Source organism: Abramis brama (genome assembly GCF_963993115.1).
Source record: "Abramis brama genome assembly, chromosome: 9".
Lineage (NCBI taxonomy): Eukaryota > Metazoa > Chordata > Actinopteri > Cypriniformes > Leuciscidae > Abramis > Abramis brama.
The window spans coordinates 12,511,506-12,531,737 of record NC_139971.1 but is presented as its reverse complement, the minus strand read 5'-3'; the positions used below and the strand labels follow the sequence as shown (position 1 = coordinate 12,531,737).

At 37.1% G+C, this 20,232-nt stretch overlaps 1 protein-coding gene across 1 annotated transcript in view; it reads right to left on the bottom strand.

The window, feature by feature from the left end:
* Positions 1-20,232, bottom strand: part of spon1a (spondin 1a) — a 338,352-nt gene that overhangs the window by 45,248 nt on the left and 272,872 nt on the right. Inside the window, exon 8 of the mRNA XM_084124751.1 lies at positions 881-1,082. Within this exon, the coding sequence (XP_083980877.1) occupies positions 881-1,082 (202 nt within the window). The remainder of the gene's footprint in view (positions 1-880; positions 1,083-20,232) is intronic.

Here is a 20,232-nt window from a genome sequence, read left to right as displayed (position 1 = left end):
CGAAAAGAGAGATTATCTCCACAGTCAACAGCAGCAAGGTCGCTGAGAGAGGTTGAATATAACAGGCTCAACCAGGGGAGCAATACAAATTATATACACAGACCCACTCCCCAATGATAGGGGAAAAATTCAAGTGAGGAATCCAAGGTTGTGTTAAGAGCGGATTCATTTAAAGGAATGTTCCTGGTTTAATACAACATGAGCTTTATCAACAGCATCTGAGACAAGTTGGTTCAAAAGAAAAGAAAAGAAAAGAAAAGAAAAGAAAAGAAAAGAAAAGAAAAGAGAAAAGAAAAGAAAAGAATTTTGTAAGGTGAATGGGAGCATGTTAAATATCCTGTTCATAGAGATTATTTTATATTTAATCAGGAATATTCCTTTAACCTTCCAACCACTCCACAAGTAAAAATAGTAACCTCTCAATATGTAAATTAAACAAAAACAAACATTTGATCATTATCCATGGGAATGATGTCAATTCAAGCAGATGTTTTGTTCAGACAGACTGATGCACACCAGTAGATGGCAGAGTCAAGCTATGGTCATGACTGTATGGTCTCAAGTGGACCACTTCAGCTGGCAAATTGCTTTTTTTTAATTAAGTCATAATTTTTCATGTTTTCATGTTTTTATTTTGCTGTGTTATTAATACAAAGAGAACTCGTTTGGTGCAGTTTACTTTGAGCATGTGTATATAAGTCACAATCTTTATTATCCAAAGACTTCACTGTAGTATTTCATTGACTTTATATCTAAACCATGTAGAACAAAGGTATGAGGCCACACTGAAAAGATGTTTTAAGAATTATTAAAAAATAATAATTATTATTATTCATTCAAACCTGAAATAGGGAAATTTGATCTTTCCATGAGTGTTCACCTCATAAGTGACTCCGCTGTCTGTTCCTGCATCCCATGGGATGAGGTCCTGAACCACCTTCTGGACCCAGCCACATTCTCTGGTGCAAAGGTCTTCTGATGACAGACCAACGTTCCAGTCAGGACTAGGGCCCAGCATCGTCAAAAAGGACATCAGGTGACGTGTGCGGTCAACTGAGAACTCGGCTGAGGGAGCCGCTCGACTGAGGTAAAGAGAAAAATCAGATGACTTCACATTTAGATGGCATGCATCTCATTCATACATGAGAGGGTGGTAAAAGAGAAAAACATATACAAAATATAAAAAAATAACAAAAATGTTTGTTTGGTTACACATTAGTTTAGGGTGCAATTCTCACTATTAGCTAACTAATAACTACGACTTTTGCATCAATGAACTTCTAATTACCACTTAATAATAGTTAGTAAGGTAGTTGTTAAAGGGTTAGTTCACCCAAAAATGAAAATTATGTCATTAATGACTCACCCTCATGTAGTTCCAAGCCTATAAGACCTCCGTTAATCTTCGGAACACAGTTTAAGATATTTTAGATTTAGTCCGAGAGATTTCTGTCCCTCTATTGAAAATGTATGGACGGTATACTGTCCATGTCCAGAAAGCTAATACAGACATCATCAAAGTAGTCCAAGTGACTACAGTGGCTCAATCTTAAGTTTATAAAGCGACGAGAATACTTTTTGTGCGCAAAAAACAAACAAACAAAAATAACGACTTTATTCCACTATTCATTTCCTTCTCTCTGGGCCTCGAGTTTTTTCACGTAGTATAGTATAACTGCGTAGCGCATCTGTATTGTACGTCACACGTAGGCTCACTATTGGCCGACGCTGGTCATGTGTGTGATGCGTCTTACGTACAACCCAGAAGCGCTACGCAGTTATAGTACGTGAACTAACTCGAGGCCCAGAGAAAAGGAAATGAATAGTGGAATAAAGTCGTTATTTTTGTTGTTTTTTGCGCACAAAAAGTATTCTCGTCGCTTTATAAACTTAAGATTGAGCCACTGTAGTCACTTGGACTACTTTGATGATGTCTGTATTAGCTTTCTGGACATGGACATTATACCGTCCATACATTTTCAATGGAGGGACAGAAAGCTCTCGGACTAAATCTAAAATATCTTAAACTGTGTTCCGAAGATGAACGGAGGTCTTACGGGCTTGGAACGACATGAGGGTGAGTCATTAATGACATAATTTTCATTTTTGGGTGAACTAATCCTTTAAGTGTAGGTACTGGGTAGGATTAAGGGATGTAGAATATGGTCATGCAGAATAAGGCATAAATATGTGCTTTATAATTACCAACAATAAACAGCCAGTATCCTAGTAATATGTATGTTTATAAGTACCTATAGGTAATAGTGAGAATTGGACCCTAAATAAAAGTGTTACCATTTGTTTGAATACATTTTTTTTTTCATTATCATCAATATTCTTTTGTATTAGGATATTATTTTAATGACAATAAAGCACCCCTCTACACACACGCACACTTTTTTAATGTAACATAATATCATTGCAATTACTGTAAAGCAAGCGAATACATAAACATTTAAATTGGAAAGTATTTATACATATATAAATATTGATATAATGAACAATATTTCATGTAAGGGATAAAGTACTATATGAAACTATAGGCAGGAAGAGTGATAGAAAGTATAGTTAGAAACAAAAGTTTTTTGTTTTTGTTTTCTTGCTGACAACAGTACATTATCACTTATAAACCCCAGAACCCCCAATACTACGCAGAAAGTTTATATTGACTGTAGATTATATTTGGTTATTACCAGGGTTTGAAATGAACACCCGTAAACCTGCCAAATGCGGGTAAAAATCAACTGTGGCGGGAAATGCTGTCAAATCACTAGCCAATTTGGCGGGTTACTTCACTTTGTTGGGGAAGTTCGTGTAAGCCAAATCTGCACAGGCAAAGTTTAGCGTGAGTAATTGCTTATTGCAGAATCTGCGAATATCTGGCTTCCTTGAACATACACGCCACTACGCAACAAATAACGGTGCGCTTGTTCATTTGCATTGAATCAATAGCGAAGATTAAAAAATATTATAATGTGGCGATGCTTGCCTGGGGTAACTAACCCCAGTGAAAAAAAGTAAAGACCCGCCAAACAACAAAGGAAACCAAGAAAAGAAAATGAGAAGTTTTAATACCAAGTGGCAAGCTGGGCGCGAGTGGCTCGTCTTTGACTCAACAAACAATGTTTGGAAAAACACAAAACAAAAATTTTGTTACTGGAACCAACAACTTGAAGGTAGAGGCTGTCAAAGACCATACATTTTTGGTGATGAGGATGAAAGCAGAAGGGAGTAAATGGCTGGATGACAGGATTGTGTTTGAATAAGAAATGAATGTATGGAATCCCCCCCCAAAAAATGAAATAAAAAAAATAATTATATATATATATATATATATACATATATACATATATATATATATATATATATATATATACATATATATATATATATATATATATACATATATATATATACATATATATATATATATACATATATATATACATATACATATATATATATACATATATATATATATATATATATATATATATACATATATAAGCTGTGGCATAGTTAATCTGGTATATTTCTCTTTTTTTCTTCTTTTTTTTTGGCTAGTAGAAGTTCTGAATGGCCGGATAACTTAAAAAATGTAGTAGCCAAATTGGCCGGTGAGTAAGAAAGTTAATTTTAAAACCCTGGTTATTGCATGACTACTTACAAAATAAATAAATATATAAATGGACATAAAATACAGATTTTTTAAATGTTTGATTAAAGTATGATTATTACACAATTCCAAGTAATCCATTTTGTTTTTGATTATATTCTCTCCATGGGTACAGCAAGTTTAACAAATTTAAATAAATAAATAAATAAATAAATCTTCTTACACAAGGTGATGTTTTTGTTCAATCCATCCTTCAATCCAAACTGAGTCTAACTCCCTTTCTCCACAAAAAAATACAGAGCAAAATAATTTACACAAAGATCTCTATTTTCATAACCAAAAAAGTTTCTAAACCACTTTTCCCATACAGAAAAACACATACATATCACACTTACACATGAAGATAACTACAGTGATCACATTGGATACATTTCTGTCTGCATCTGTAACCCCAATTTCTCTCCATTTCCAGACATACATGTATATCTTTCCTTTGCATTGGCTCAATATGGCTGTCAGAGATGAAGTTCATCTCTCCAAGATTTTCTGTTAAAAGAGAGAAGTGTAGCAAGCTCATGCAGTGGGATGGACCACCAGGTAGATGTTCACCGTTGAAAGGATCACAGTGTCAAACATTTGTACATACTCACAGAGTGTGGGGGTTGCTGGGAATTTATTGTGTCCTCAGGGGATGAACTAGTCTCCAAGTCTCATTTAACCATCTCAAATAAAATGTATGAATGTATTTAAACTAGGGCTGTAAATCAATTACAACTTTTAATCGATTTTCTAATTATTTATATGATATGTTGATAAATTAATTGCATAAATCAATTTTTGCTGAGAAAATTCCTCAAATGATGATCATTCAAAGACATTCAATTATTGTGGCAGACTATTTTAAATAGCTATTTTCTGTTTTAATATATTTTAAAATAGAATTTATTACTGTGATGCAAAAGCTGAATTTTCAGCAGCCATTAATAAGTCTTCTTTGTCACATGATCCTTCATGAATCATTCTATACTGATTTGATGGAAAAGAAACATTTCTGATTATTATCTCAGTTGAAAATGGCTGTGCACATTTTGGTAGAAACCGTGATACTTTTTTTCAGGACTCTTTAATAAATAGAAAGCTCAAAAGAACAGCATCTATTTGAAATATATGCCTAGTTCTGTCATGAAACTCTAGATGGTGCATGCTGATGGGTCCTTAACACTAGAACTACCGGAATTCCATAACTACTAGAACGACCATAGCGGTCATTCTGACCGTTCATACTTTGACGTTCATATGGCCGTACTGAACGTCATTTTCGTCATGTCATATCTATTGTACATGTTAACCTTCTCTTTTCCAATGAAGCTTTTAATTCCTGTCGTCATAGCCCTTAAAACAAGCACAAAAGAAAGATTCCCCCGACAGGTGCTGTCTCTATTTTAGGAACGTTTTGCGTCAAAATAATATTTTTTTTCACCGCACTCACCACGTGAATAGACATGCACAAAAGTTAGGAAACGTCCAGCCCTGTTTGTAAATAAGTTCAATAATCAATACAAAATCTAAAAATAAATGGATCTACAATGATAGGTAATAATAAACAGGACACAAAATTTTAATTCAAATGAATGTAAAAATGTATACAAACAGGCTAAGAAAAAAAATGAACATTAGCTAAACAAGAAAACGAACTGCTTTAGAATGATTCGTTTCAGTAAACAAAAAATTTTAACGAACAAAATCAGGTTAACTGCCCATTTGAACGGCGCAAACACCCCGCATCATTGACGCTTACGCACATTCCACACAGGTAAACTGCCTTTCGTGTGCAGCTCCCACACACTTTGTGACATTTGGCACATGTCTCCTTGGTTTTATTTTGTTTGCAGTTCCTCCAGTTGTATGGCTTTTGATTCCATGTGGTCGGAGCGAAGTTCGCTCGCCAGTCGTGTGATGAAATCCCTCCGCGAAACTTGCAATGTAGCGGACTTATGATATTTATAATGCGTGCGGTCAAAATGACCGTTATGGTCATTCTAGGTAGAAATAGTCAGAACTGTTGTGTGTTTTGTGATTTTAATAAAAGAACAGTGTCAGAATAAAATATACACATATTTAGGAAAAGTCAGAGTCCTACAGCCACATTTATTTTATTTTAACAAAGTTATTACACTGTAAAATTTAAAAATGGTCAAAATGACCGCCTTGGGAGTTCTAGTGTTAAAGCAACCTGATGATATTCACAGCATTAACTACTTGGCACAAGCTCATTGGTTCATGTTGCATCTGCAGCCAATGAGCTTGCTGCTCACAACATTTAAATGACTGGTTAGCATGCACTATAGCAGTTTGCACGCACACTTTCAGAGTTCCTCCGAAACACTCCTTCCCCAGCTCCACCTGTATCGATCTGCTATGGGCCATTTATCTATATATGCTATTTGTGCCACAGCAGTATGTCTTACAAAATCACAGCAGCGTATCAGCATATGTATTGGTAGTAGCAAGTTCCTGTACTTGCTCTGCAGCAGCAGCAATAATCTACAACAACAGCAATTCAGCAGCAGCAGCGTTGCAGATCTTTTCCTCCAAGACCAAATACATCAACATTTTCATATCCATTACTAAAGCTACCATGCTAAAAATTTTCAGAGAGTTGTCATGATAGAAATATATATATATGCAATGTGCGATCAGTGCGTCGAGAGCGCACATACATGGTTTGTTTGTGCGTAAGTATAACGGACTCACGCATGCTTATTGCATGACTCCTGTACGTCACTGCAATCATCTCGATATCACAATTCGCATCCATCAAAACTTTACTAGCAAGAAGCCGGTTTGCTTTATCCAGCCGAGAAACGTAGTTTGCATAGATGTTTTGACGCACCGTTTAGTCTGTATTTCACACGGTGTGATGCATGAGGGATTGCGCTCTTCCGAAACAATCACAGGATATGACAGAGCTTGTGTTTTAAAGCTAAACACACTCTGGAATGAATAATTCACTGAAAACTGGCTGCGAGTCACTGTTCTCTCAGTCATCTCTGACGTAATAAGCCTGGTACCCTTTTGAGGGAACAACGACGCTGCGTTATGGGGTTGACGCAATGGAAATAAATTGGCCTAGGATAAATTCAGGTGCCGCAGCGACGTGCATAATCAATTCTATAAATAACACCTGCGCAAGAGCGTCACTAGCTTCTTGTCTTCAGAAGCTGATTTGTCTGTCACAGTGTGTGAAAACTGTTTGTCTGTTTGTAGAGCCCCCGCTCTATTCCTGGGGACAACGGTAATGTGTTCTCTGTCTCGGAGCGGACCATGCTTGAGGGAGCTGATTGCCCTCGCTGTAAGCGCTTTACGGTGAGGAAGTTCTGCTCCTGCCTCGTCCTCTTTAATGATGAAGGGAATTTTATAGACCAGTAGATTGGGTCCCGCCAAGTCTGCCAAGGCAGCATGTTGACTTAGATCATGATGCTCGCAAATGGAGCTGTTAGAGTAGCGTGAGATGGGCGCTGCCCTTTCTCTCGCTTTATCTACAGACTCCAAGAGTCCCGCCCAGGAGTTGGAAGCTCGCTCTGCAATCTCTTCCCTTCTGGATGTAGACCTGCTCTCAGGGGGGTCTAGTTTTGAGGTTTAGAGGGAGATTAGTCAAGTGCAACCAGCAGGCAGTTATCATCTTCCTCTAAAACCTACAAGGAACTGCTAGAGGTCGTCACTCGTGCAGTGGCTACTTTAAACATTGAGTCGCCCGATCAGAAGATGGAAGTGCCTTGTAGTAAACTGGATGAGCGCTTCCTTACTAACAGTCAGGCCCAGCCATCCAAACATAACCTCCCCTTCTTTCCCGATCTTCACACTGAGATCTCAAAGTCGTGGAAAGCCCCTTATTCCTCCCGTGTTCATAACCCAGTGATGACGGATTATTCGATTATTGTTGGGTTCACTGGACATGGGTATAAGTCGATGCCTCAGGTAGAAGAGACGCTTACTATCTCTCTCCCACATCAGCTTCATCGTTAAAGAGCCCAGCCTTGCCCTCAAAGCAATGCAGAGTTACATCATCTTTAGTGTGCAAGGCTTATGGGGCAGCAAGTTAATCTGGTGGGTCCCTGCACACCATGGCAGTGTTACAGGTTTACCAGGCTGTCCTGCTCAGAGAACTCGACACCGGCGAGGGCCTTAGCCCCAATGCAGTTAAAGAGCTCTGCAGGACCACATATTTGTCTCTCAACGCCTCTAAGCAGACGGCCAGTGCTATCAGCCGTTCTTTAGTGGCTACAGAGAGGCATCTGTGGCTCAACCTTTCGGGGATAAAGAATAAAGAAATAACTTTTTCTGCTGGACGCCGCGGTATCGCCGACTGTCCAGTCTGGTGACATCGTCAGTACAGTCGTCGACGAGGCATTCTGACAGTTTATCCCTTGCCAGGTCCAGCAGGCTGGTCCTTCTACCTCCCGTCCTGCACCCAGCTCCAGGAGGGAGGAACAGAAGGCCAGTGTTGCTGCTCGTGTTCCCCACTTAGGGATTGGGGGTTTGGGCGGCTCACACTGTCTCAGCCTGCAGGTGGCAGACCTGACCTCAGGACAGTCTTCGCAGCCAAGACTGCAGAGAAAAAGATGCCAGAAAAGCAGAGAAAAGAGCCAGAGCCCCTAGAGGGGGTGGCTACATCTAGCCACCTCATTCCCTTCCAAGAATCAATCCGTGTTACATCAACCATAAAATAGTCTAAATTTGACCTACTGAACATATTTCTGGCCAAAGAGTCCTCATTCTTGAACTTTCTATGCACACTCATTGACTCCTCCTTATGTTACATCAGCCATAAAGTAGTCCATTTTTGACCTATTATACATCTAGCCAAAGTGTCTTTGATCTTGTACTTTCTATACATATGCTATGACTCCTTCTGATGTTACATCAGCCAGACAGTAGACCATATTTGACCAACTGAACATTTTTCTGGCCAAATAGACCCTAAACTGTAACTTTATTTAAATACGTATAAGCTCCTTCAGATGTTACATCAGCCAGGAAGTTGTCAATATTTGACTTATTGAACATATTTCTGGCCAAAGAGCCCTGGAACTTTACCTTTCTATACATTCTCACAGTATTCTGATTTTACATCAGGCAGACAATAGTCCAAATTTGACCTATTGAACATATTTCTAGCAGAAGAGTCCTTGAACTATAACTTTCTATACAAACTCATTGACTCCTTCAGATGTTACATCAGTCGGATAATTTTCCATATTTGACCTGCTGAACTTTCTGGCCGAAGAGTATTTAAACTTGAAACTTTTTTTTGTTTATTTTTTATGCTCATTGACTCTTTCTGATGTTTCATCAGCCACAAAATGGTCCATATTTGACCTATTGAACATATTACTCTGCAAAGATTCCTCGATCTTAAACTTTCTATACATGCCCAGGTGAAAAAGATGTGGTATTAAATGTATTAAAAAATATACTTGAAATTCAAGTAGTATGTTTATAATACATTTGTATTCCCAACATGCTTATTTGAAGTACATTAAAAAGACATTGAATTGCATTTTAATATATTTCTAAAAAAGTATACTAGAAGTACATTGGTAATAAATATATGCTTAGTTACACTTTTAAGAAATATGCTAAACACAAGCATACTTTTAATATATTTCTAACAAGTGCACTAGAAGTACATTGGTAATAAATATATGCTTAATTATACTTTTAAGAAATGCTAAACACAAGCATACTTTTAGTGAAGTTTTAGTGTATTTAAAGAAAACATACTTATGTTGCTCCTACTTAAAGTACATTTTATGAGTACTTTGTGTAAGAACATAGCAAAATGATTAAGATTTTAGTGTGTTTAAAATTCTGTACTTTATAAACACTTAGGCCTATACTGCAATATATTTTAAATATTTATGTATTTATCATTTTAATATTTTGAAAAACATTTTTTACATTTACAATGTAACTTATAATGTATTAAAAACATTTGTCAACTATTATTAAGCATTGCAATAAGCATACTTAAAATAATGTTGTTCACTTTTACTTGTTTGTAGGCTACTTGTAAAATGCTACTTAAAAGGCTGTTGTCCATTACATGATACGTTTGTACTACTGAAATTCCCACAAGGATTTCAACATCATATTATTTGAAATGCATCATAGATACATTTTCCAAAGATGTTTAAAAAGGTTTGTAGCATAACACACGTGACTAGTCCTGATTGGTTCTAGAGCCGTTGAACGGTTGTGATTGGTTCGTATGATAATGAGCTTGAACCTCACTCAGAGGTTTATCAGATACGCTGTGCGTGCATGCCTATGTTACTTGAATGTGATTAGATTTAGAAGTCTAAATTGAAACTGTAAGAAATATATAGAGTGACTGTGTCTCTTTAGACTAGGAGGAAACCACGCGATCCATATGGATTAGGTGATGTTTTTTGCGATTAACTTTTTGGAACGTGAACAGATTTGGTGAATCGTTTATCGGAGGGATGTAAATCTCTCAGGTTTCTTTAAAATATGTCAGTTTTTCTTTCGAAGATGAACGAAAGTCTTAAATGGTTTAGAACTACTTAAGGGTGAGTGATCATGACAGAATTTAAATTTTCTGTGGGGTGGGGGGAGTGGGGGGACTGTTTAATAGAAAACTGTTTAATAGTTGTTTTAAATTTTACCCAGCTTCTTCAAGTTTGCATGGCGTGTGACACTTGGAACCTTATTATATTGTGATTCTAGGTAAGATTTGTATTACATTAACGTTACTTGTCAGTGCCAGTTGAATTTTTGATAAAATATAACAGCATACAGCAACAGTCTTTTTCAGTTCAGCTACATTCAATTTCACCAATCAGAGCCAAGCTTTTCAAGTCAAAGCAGACTCGAAGAGTTGAAGATACTGCCCTCAGAAGTCACTGGTAAGTTTTAGTTGCTGTTTGCAAATAAATAGCTCACTGTTTGTTTTTTGTTTTTTTCCCTAGGTGGATAGGTCTGCTATGCATTTGCTAATATGACTTACACATGGAATACTGACGTTAACCGCTGTAACATGATGCTGACACTGATTTCTAGCAACTTCAGCACTGTGCATATAGTCAAAGTCTAAAGTCTTTGAAAAATCTGTTTAAAATCTATGTGGAGAAATTTTCTATCTTAAAACAATTATAAAACATTATCATTATAACATGTACAACATAACATTAACATTATTTTTATTTGCAAAATGAAGCTGTGTATTTATTTCTGATTTTCTGAATAATTTGGCGTCATTGTTATGATGTAAATGATCTTTGAAAAGTTTGAAAAAACATGATATGAACATAAAGTTACTTTGTCTTGAGCTGACCAGCCAATTTTGGTATGTGTGTTGATTGGTGTTTATATTTGTTTAAGCTTGACAACCATATTGCCCTTTTGATTACTTTCTAATATATATTTCTAATTACAAATAAGTACAAAGATTACATTGTTAAAAGGTATGCTTATAAGAGAGCATACATTTGAAACTGCTGAGTCTGTGAAGAGTTTTGATTATGTTACCCACCAAGTACATTATACTCAGCATACTCAGCGATTTTTGAATCAGGCCTATTGAAAGGTGATTGACAGTTAGGAAAATGTTAGCAACGTGTCCATTGCAGGTGTCTAATTTGTGCTGCCTTTGAGTCATTCATGTAAAAATCTGTTTATTTTTTTATATTTTTTTTTAGTAAAGCTGCAAGTCACTTGTCCTGGTTGTCCTGGCATACAATATTTTGCACAACCTTTAATTTCCTTAAATCTTTGCAACAGAGGTGAAGAGAGTGCATGTTAGCATGATCACAATAGACACGTTCATGGGAAATACCCTAGGTTTAAATAAACCACAATTATCAATATACAACATAGCCTCTAATACTCACAGGTTGCTTTATTGCTGCAAATAACTATATCAGTGACTTTTTGATTGGACTTTGCGCACTGTAAGTTGTGTTGAGCTTCTTCTAATCGCATGTTCAATGTAACTCATAGAGTGCTGTATAGTCATGACAGACAAGAGGATAAAAATGGACACTCATGTCCAGCTTGATGAGGATATAGTCAACGCTTTGAAAGGTAAACTGAGAAGTCAACGGAATTCTAATGCATTTCTATGCAAATTATTATACATATATTCAAACATGGATACAAAAATGTTAATCATTGGTTAATTTTATATAAACTCTTCTTCCCTTTCACAGATACTGTGATAAAGCAGTCTTCAAATACTACAGTGTCTGAACCACAAGCCTTCAGTTGCAGAAAATGAGTCATACTCGAAGTGATCGTCCACTTAAAGATGAAGATGTGACATTCAAACTCTTCTGTTTCTTTGGTTCAGCCATTTGTAGGCCTAAGTTTGTAAATAATGCATTATTCACTTTGCACATTGTTTTTCCGTAACTTTTATTTTTATTTTTTCAGAAAATTGCATTGTGATGCTTATTTATTTAGTGATGTAATATTCATAGTGTACTTTTCAGTAATATAGGCATAACTGAAATGTTCTAAAACATTTTTTTTATATATAAATATAGATATGCCATAGCATTTCACTGATTTTGTTATAATGTATTTTGTTCAAGAGATTATATATGCTGCTGTACTTTTTGAATGTACTCTTATGTATTTATTTTGCAATGTACACAACAAGATACTATATTAAAGTTTTCTTGATTTCAAAGTCTATGTCTTAACATTTAATTATTTTTGCACTTTTAATATACCATTTTGAATACTGAATAAAACAGCTTTATAATAAACTATTAGTGTAATGCTAATACATTTTAATGAGCTGAAATGCTATTTAAATGTTATTGAAGTACATTCAAATTAAGCTTCAATATATTATAACTGTAGTTTAAGACATATGAAAGTATATTTTAAATGAACTGTAAATAAATACACTTAAATGCACTAAATGTACTTGAAGTGGTTCCATTTTAGCACAATTTAATGTATTAAAATAGTGCAAATAGCTTAAAATTGATCTTAAACATATCTTGAAATACACTTAATATACTTGAAGTTGTTTCAGAATAATACATTTAATACACACTTAGTATAGTACAATTTAAATATATTTCTTTTTCACCTGGGTATATTGCTTGTATGTTTTGAAGACACTCATAATGAATAATGTACTTGTAACACAAAAAAGTACACTTTAATATCACTAATCAAGCATGTAATTAGTCCCTACACAGGCATATACTTAAAGCATACTAAGTATTGTGGCATCATGAGAGGGCGTGTTCTAGAGGGCAGATACATTGCCAGATGGCTGGAGCAAGATGGCCGTATGTTAAGGACTACAAAACCCAGGCTGCCTGACAGTACAGCTACAGCTAATGAGACCAGCAATAGTGGGTGTGAGAAACTGTTGATTTGTACATGTGGCTGGGGAAAGGACACGTACCTCTGTGAAACAAAGAAGATTAAGTTACTTTTGAGCTGAAGAGATTTAAGTTGTAAACCTTTTTGTTTAATTATTAAACACACCTACATACTGAAGAGAGTGTTGAAGTGGTGTTTACTGGGAACTTGCACAAACTAAAGATCCTGAACCTCTCATGCTGTCACAGTAAACTTAAAGTTGTTCCAATTTAGTACACAAAAGTACACTAAATACACTTAAAGTTATGTTTATATCTATTTATTTATTTTATTTTTTTATTTTATTTTTTTTCTGTTTTTTTATATATATATTTTTTTATATATATATATATATATATATATATATATATATATATATATATATATATATTATATATATATGTATGTATATGTAATATGTATATATAACATATATATATATATGTATATGTAAATATTTATTTATTTATATATTATTTATATATATATATATATATATATATATATATATATATATATATATATATATATATATATATATATATATATATTTATATATTTGTTATTGTTATTTTTTATTGTTGTTTACACCTGAGTGTTTGTATAGGATTGGTTAATTGATGTACCACACCCACTTAGGCCAGTGGCCAATGTCTTGAATTTTGATTCTTTAAAATCTGTACATTGTTGCCATTGACTGTTTGACTCTGAAGAAGACGCATGGGCGTCGAAACGTTAGTCGTTTTGTACCAATAAAAAATATTTAAAATGTTGTGTGCTCCGGTCCTGCTCCTTGGTCCTAGCTAGACCTTGGGTTTCCCTTTTTTGATTTTTGTGTCCTGTTCCGTGAGCACCAACCAGGCTGAAGCGCAAGTGACTCCTTTCTACTACACTTAAAGTTATGTTTTACTACAATTTAATTACTACTAAAATATACTTAGTACAAAATTAGTTGTTTCAAAATAGCACACTACAAGTGAACTAATCATTAACACACTTGAAGTATACTGATAATTAGTCTGGCTGCAAGTATACTTAGCATTATTTTGTTTCACCAGGGTGCTCACTGACTCCTGATATTTCGTCATCTATTGAACTTCTTTTGATGTTCTTTTGACTTCCATCTCTGCTCGTAAAAAAAACATTCTATCATCTCGCTTGCTTCCTGCCAGTGCCAGCGATCTGATTCAGGACACCAAGGTAGTTGCCTCCCTTACTAAATTAAAGTGTCAAATTAATTCCTCTTCAAACTGGATTTCACTGCACTGTTTAGTGGTTGTGTGATCGAGACTGCTCAGCGAGTAAACACATCTGTTCTGAGCTTGTGCTGCCTAAATTGTGCTAAATATGGTCTGTAGCTGTGTCCCAATGTGAAGGCTGCATCCTCCGAAGGCCGTATTTGAAGGCCGATTGGCCGTATTTGAAGGCCGATTGCGTCACAGCTGCGCGACGAAGGACGTCCCAATTCAAAGACTGCATCCTTGGAAGGTCGCATTTGAAGGCCGATTGCGTCACCGCGGTGCAATGAAGGCTGTCCCAATGCAATTCTGCATGCTTCGAAGGCCGTATTCGGAGGACGGTTGCGTCATCGTGCCGCTACGAAGGCTACCCTGATTCAAAAGCGACGCCAAATGCACCCTTCGTTTCCCCGTGAAAGGAAGGATACATAAAAGGATCCTTAGCGGCCTATCCTACCCTATTCTACCCCATAAGTCATTGCGCGCCGGTGACAACAGCATTTATTTATTTATTTTTTAAAGGCGGCTGAGACTAGAGTTCGGTGGTGGACAGCAAATTCACATTTAAATGTAAGTATTATGTTTTCATTTCATTTGTCAGGTAGTTTGAGGCAAAACTTGTGGTAATATTAGTTTAATGACCTATTTGCAATATTTGCACTAGTCTATCTCACTTGTATTATAAGAAATATCACTCACCCTATAAAGCCCACAACAATAAGAAAAGCAGTAGAATAGATAAGGCAATGGGGTTTCACTTTTATGTGTTTTTGTAGTGCTGTCAAGCAAGCTATGTCTACAAAGTTTTTAACCAAATTTGAGTATCCAGAAATATGATTTCTGAAGTATTTTGTATGCATGTCTTGATGTGTCATATTTTGTAGTGTTAACAATGCACTTAAGATTGCACTCCTGTGTTAAGTACCCCTTTCTGCTTTGTTAGAGCAATTCAGGCGAAAATGGGTCTGGGGAAGGTAACTGCCATACAGGCAAAAAAAAATTAAAAAAATATGGGACAGCTTAGAACAAATATATATAAATATATGTAAGAAAGAAAGTAAGAAAATGAATACACACATCTTTGCTGAAATGTATTGTGCTGTTGTTGTTAACAAGCCATGGTTCATTTGCTCTGCCCTTAGGATTGCAAGTGTCCTGGGACAGGTGAGGGTGTGAGTGGGAAACCCACTACTGAAACTTGGCCCTGGTTTGTCCTCATGGATGAGGTGTTGGGACAGAGGCATTGCACCAACCCCCCTGTCCCCATTGCCTCAATCCCTGAGGACACACCAGGGCCGAGTTCAGCAGTGGGTGCCCATGGTGAGGAAGAGCCAGGGGCACCAGCACCACCAGCACCAGCACCAGGAGCACCAGCACCAGCACGAAGGCGGCGAGACAGAGGACGAGTTTTTGAACTTGATCAGAGAAGACATGCAACTACAGAGGGAGGCAGAGGCGAGGAGAGCACAGGAGAGTAGGGAGAGGATGGACAGGCTGTTTTCTCTTCTTGAGAGAATGATTGAAAAATATATATTTTTTCTACATAATCTTGTTTAACTTTTTTTCACTTTTATTTTTTAAAAGGAAAGAAAAATTCTGTACATTATTTTTATGCAACTTTAAATGTGTAAATAAAAGAGAATGAATTGTTCTGGACATTGTTTATTTTTGTAATGACAGTCATAATTTCTACATGAAACAAATTCTTCTATACCTTTTTTTTTTTCAAATAAAATTGGTAAATGGAAATCATTTGTTCTATAGGCTACATTAAAGTACTTTTTCCAACTATTTACAACATACGTTAAAGGACAAGTTCGGTATTTTACACTTAAAACCCTGTTTTCAGATCGTTTCTGATGAAATAGAACGGTTAAGATTGAAATTTGGACACATGCTGCTGGCCCGAGAATTTTCGGTTTCTGTGGTAGCACCCCCCCACCTCCACAATGGCTACATAGGTGCACGCGAACAATCCTTCCTAAAACGCATTAAACTTTTGTTTACAAAGACGTGAAACTCACCGAGTGGTCAGGGGTGTTCACTGATATGCTCACACAAAAATCGCTGCAAAAGATGCTTTCCAACAGGTGTTTTACCATTCGTTGTAAAACTGTGGACCTATTTTTCCAAACGCCTCACACCCGTACATTCTTCCGTTGAGAGCTTGAATAATAGACACTCCAGCCCACAAACAACCCCATTTCCATTTCCGGCGGCGGAGTAATACCGTACCTCACAGCACATCCAATACAAGTCAATGGAGTTGGACAAAAACTACGATAAAACCTGTTGGAAAGCATCTTTTGCAGCGATTTTTGTGTGAGCATATCAGTGAACACCCCTGACCACTCGGTGAGTTTCACGTCTTTGTAAACGAAAGTTTAATGCGTTTTAGGAAGGATTGTTCCAGTGCACCTATGCAACCATTGTGGAGGTGGGGGGGTGCTACCACAGAAACCGAAAATTCTCGTGCCAGCAGCATGTGTCCAAATTTCAATCTTAACCATTCTATTTCATCAGAAACGATCTGAAAACAGGGCTTTAAGTGTAAAATACCGAACTTGTCCTTTAAACATATCAAAATCAACATAAACATTTCAATTTACAGTACATTAAATAAGAAAAAAATGATGTAGACTTTTACTGAGCTGAGCAGGGAGACCCTGGTGGTGCTGCTGGACCGGGATGGGCTGCCCCTGGTAATGCCTCCTGCTGGTGGGACATCATCTGGGATGGTCTCCAGAGTGTTTAAGTGCATATTTCCACTATCCACTAAGGGGCCGATCACACCTAACGCGTTTTTCAGGTTCGAAAACGCGAGGTGCACAGCACACAGAACGAGCAGTGCGCTGCGCTTTTTATGTTGTAAGACTGAAAATACTGGTTGGGGCCTGCTCTGAGACTAAAGGGCCCTATTGGCTAATTAATATTCGACCTCCCCATACGGCCTGACTTCCCCTCAGAAACAACAAAGAACTCACACAAGAACATGGTTTAATGTGAATGTTTATCATTGACTCTTGTTATGTTTTTGGTGTCATTTAAAATGTCTCAAAGTGAGTGGTACAGATATCTCATATCCAGATAGATTAAATAAAAGGTAATAAGGTTTATAGAAGTTTAGAGAAAACTGGTCCAGATAATGTCACCCCCCTTTTGTTGAATAAGAAGCCATTTTGAGGGTGGCCTCCCCCATCCCCCATGTCACCTGGTCAGGAGGATAAAGGAAGGTGTGCTCTGGCTCTCTGCTCTCTTCTTTGCTGGTCACGAATGGAATAGGTGGTCTATTTCTCTCTCTCTCTCTCTTTCTCTCTCTCTCTCTTTACCTTTTTCTCTCTCTATCTCAGGTGCAAACTGGGTAATATTATTTGGTGTAACCAATGTATAACCATGTACTAGATATTTGAATTGATTGTGGAATTGATCTCTGATACAGTAAGGAAAATAAGTATTTGAACACCCTGCTATTTTCCAAGTTCTCCCACTTGGAAATCATGGAGGGGTCTGAAATTGTCATCGTAGGTGCATGTCCACTGTGAGAGACATAATCTAAAAAAAAAAATCCAGAAATCACAATGTATGATTTTTTAACTATTTATTTGTATGATACAGCTGCAAATAAGTATTTGAACACCTGAGAAAATCAATGTTAATATTTGGTACAGTAGCCTTTGTTTGCAATTACAGAGGTCAGACGTTTCCTGTAGTTTTTCACCAGGTTTGCACACACTGCAGGAGGGATTTTGGCCCACTCCTCCACACAGATCTTCTCTAGATCAGTCAGGTTTCTGGGCTGTCGCTGAGAAACACAGAGTTTGAGCTCCCTCCAAAGATTCTCTATTGGGTTTAGGTCTGGAGACTGGCTAGGCCACGCCAGAACCTTGATATGCTTCTTACAGAGCCACTCCTTGGTTATCCTGGCTGTGTGCTTCGGGTCATTGTCATGTTGGAAGACCCAGCCTCGACCCATCTTCAATGCTCTAACTGAGGGAAGGAGGTTGTTCCCCAAAATCTCGCAATACATGGCCCCGGTCATCCTCTCCTTAATACAGTGCAGTCGCCCTGTCCCATGTGCAGAAAAACACCCCCAAAGCATGATGCTACCACCCCCATGCTTCACAGTAGGGATGGTGTTCTTGGGATGGTACTCATCATTCTTCTTCCTCCAAACACGTTTAGTGGAATTATGACCAAAAAGTTCTATTTTGGTCTCATCTGACCACATGACTTTCTCCCATGACTCCTCTGGATCATCCAAATGGTCATTGGCAAACTTAAGACGGGCCTTGACATGTGCTGGTTTAAGCAGGGGAACCTTCCGTGCCATGCATGATTTCAAACCATAACGTCTTAGTGTATTACCAACAGTAACCTTGAAAACGGTGGTCCCTGCTCTTTTCAGGTCATTGACCAGCTCCTCCCGTGTAGTACTGGGCTGATTTCTCACCTTTCTTAGGATCATTGAGACCCCACGAGGTGAGATCTTGCATGGAGCCCCAGTCCGAGGGAGATTGACAGTCATGTTTAGCTTCTTCCATTTTCTAATGATTGCTCCAACAGTGGACCTTTTTTCACCAAGCTGCTTGGCAATTTCCCCGTAGCCCTTTCCAGCCTTGTGGAGGTGTACAATTTTGTCTGTAGTGTCTTTGGACAGCTCTTTGGTCTTGGCCATGTTAGTAGTTGGATTCTTACTGATTGTATGGGGTGGACAGGTGTCTTTATGCAGCTAACGACCTCAAACAGGTGCATCTAATTTAGGATAATAAATGGAGTGGAGGTGGACATTTTAAAGGCAGACTAACAGGTCTTTGAGGGTCAGAATTCTAGCTGATAGACAGGTGTTCAAATACTTATTTGCAGCTGTATCATACGAATAAATAGTTAAAAAATCATATATTGTGATTTCTGGATTTTTTTTTTTAGATAATGTCTCTCACAGTGGACATGCACCTACGATGACAATTTCAGACCCCTCCATGATTTCCAAGTGGGAGAACTTGCAAAATAGCAGGGTGTTCAAATACTTATTTTCCTCACTGTATCTGAAATATTAAATTGTTACATGAGATTATTCTAACTGATCTTGACATTGTTCCTTTAATGGTTAAAAGGAATAGTCAAACATTCGCTCACTTTTAGTGAGGCATAGATATTATTAAAACCTTTCATTTATGGAGTCAGATGAATTAACAAGAGAATACATAACTAAATGTATTGCAAATTTAACCAACCAATACTTTGCATGAGTGAGGACAGAGCACGTGATAACCTTCCCCGTGTATTGGCGGACCGGCAGATTGGACCAATATATAACGGGCCTTACAAAATGGTGACCTCGCGACGTGATCTCAAAACAGATCAAAACAGTTTCACGAGAAACGTCCTTTCCAGCAAGTATTGGGATTTTAAAATCAACAAGAGGTTTGAACATCTTCTCTTTCTTCCGCGGTTGTGGTAAGTCAATTTTCTTTGCCTTTTTAGAAGTGTTGAAGAAATGTTTGATGCGGCAGCCAGATGAAGAATGATTAGATTTTAAAGATCTCCTTGTTTTGCCAAAGCAACAGGAAGCGAAACCTAAAGTGAGAATAACATCTTCCAAATAATTAATAACTCGATGAAGAGCTGAAAAAGTTAAGCCTAAAAAGTTTTAAAATCAGCCGCATGTTTTCCGGCCATTGTTGTATCTGGGCTTGTTAACAAACCAGCAACACGTGAAGAGAATGAGCAAACTAACAAGAAACAGAGAAAGAAAAATCAATGTTTGTAAACAATCGGAAAACACGTGATTTTATAAATAAAAAGGCAGATCAATGCATTGTCTATGAAAGGAAATTTTCGGAAAACAGGATGATATGATTTACAGGCTAAAACTCAAATATCAAGGATAATGCTAAATGCTAAAGCCATGCTGCGCTCAAGGCTAATGCTAAATGCTATTGTCCATGTTGTTGTCAAAACGCTCAAGGCTAC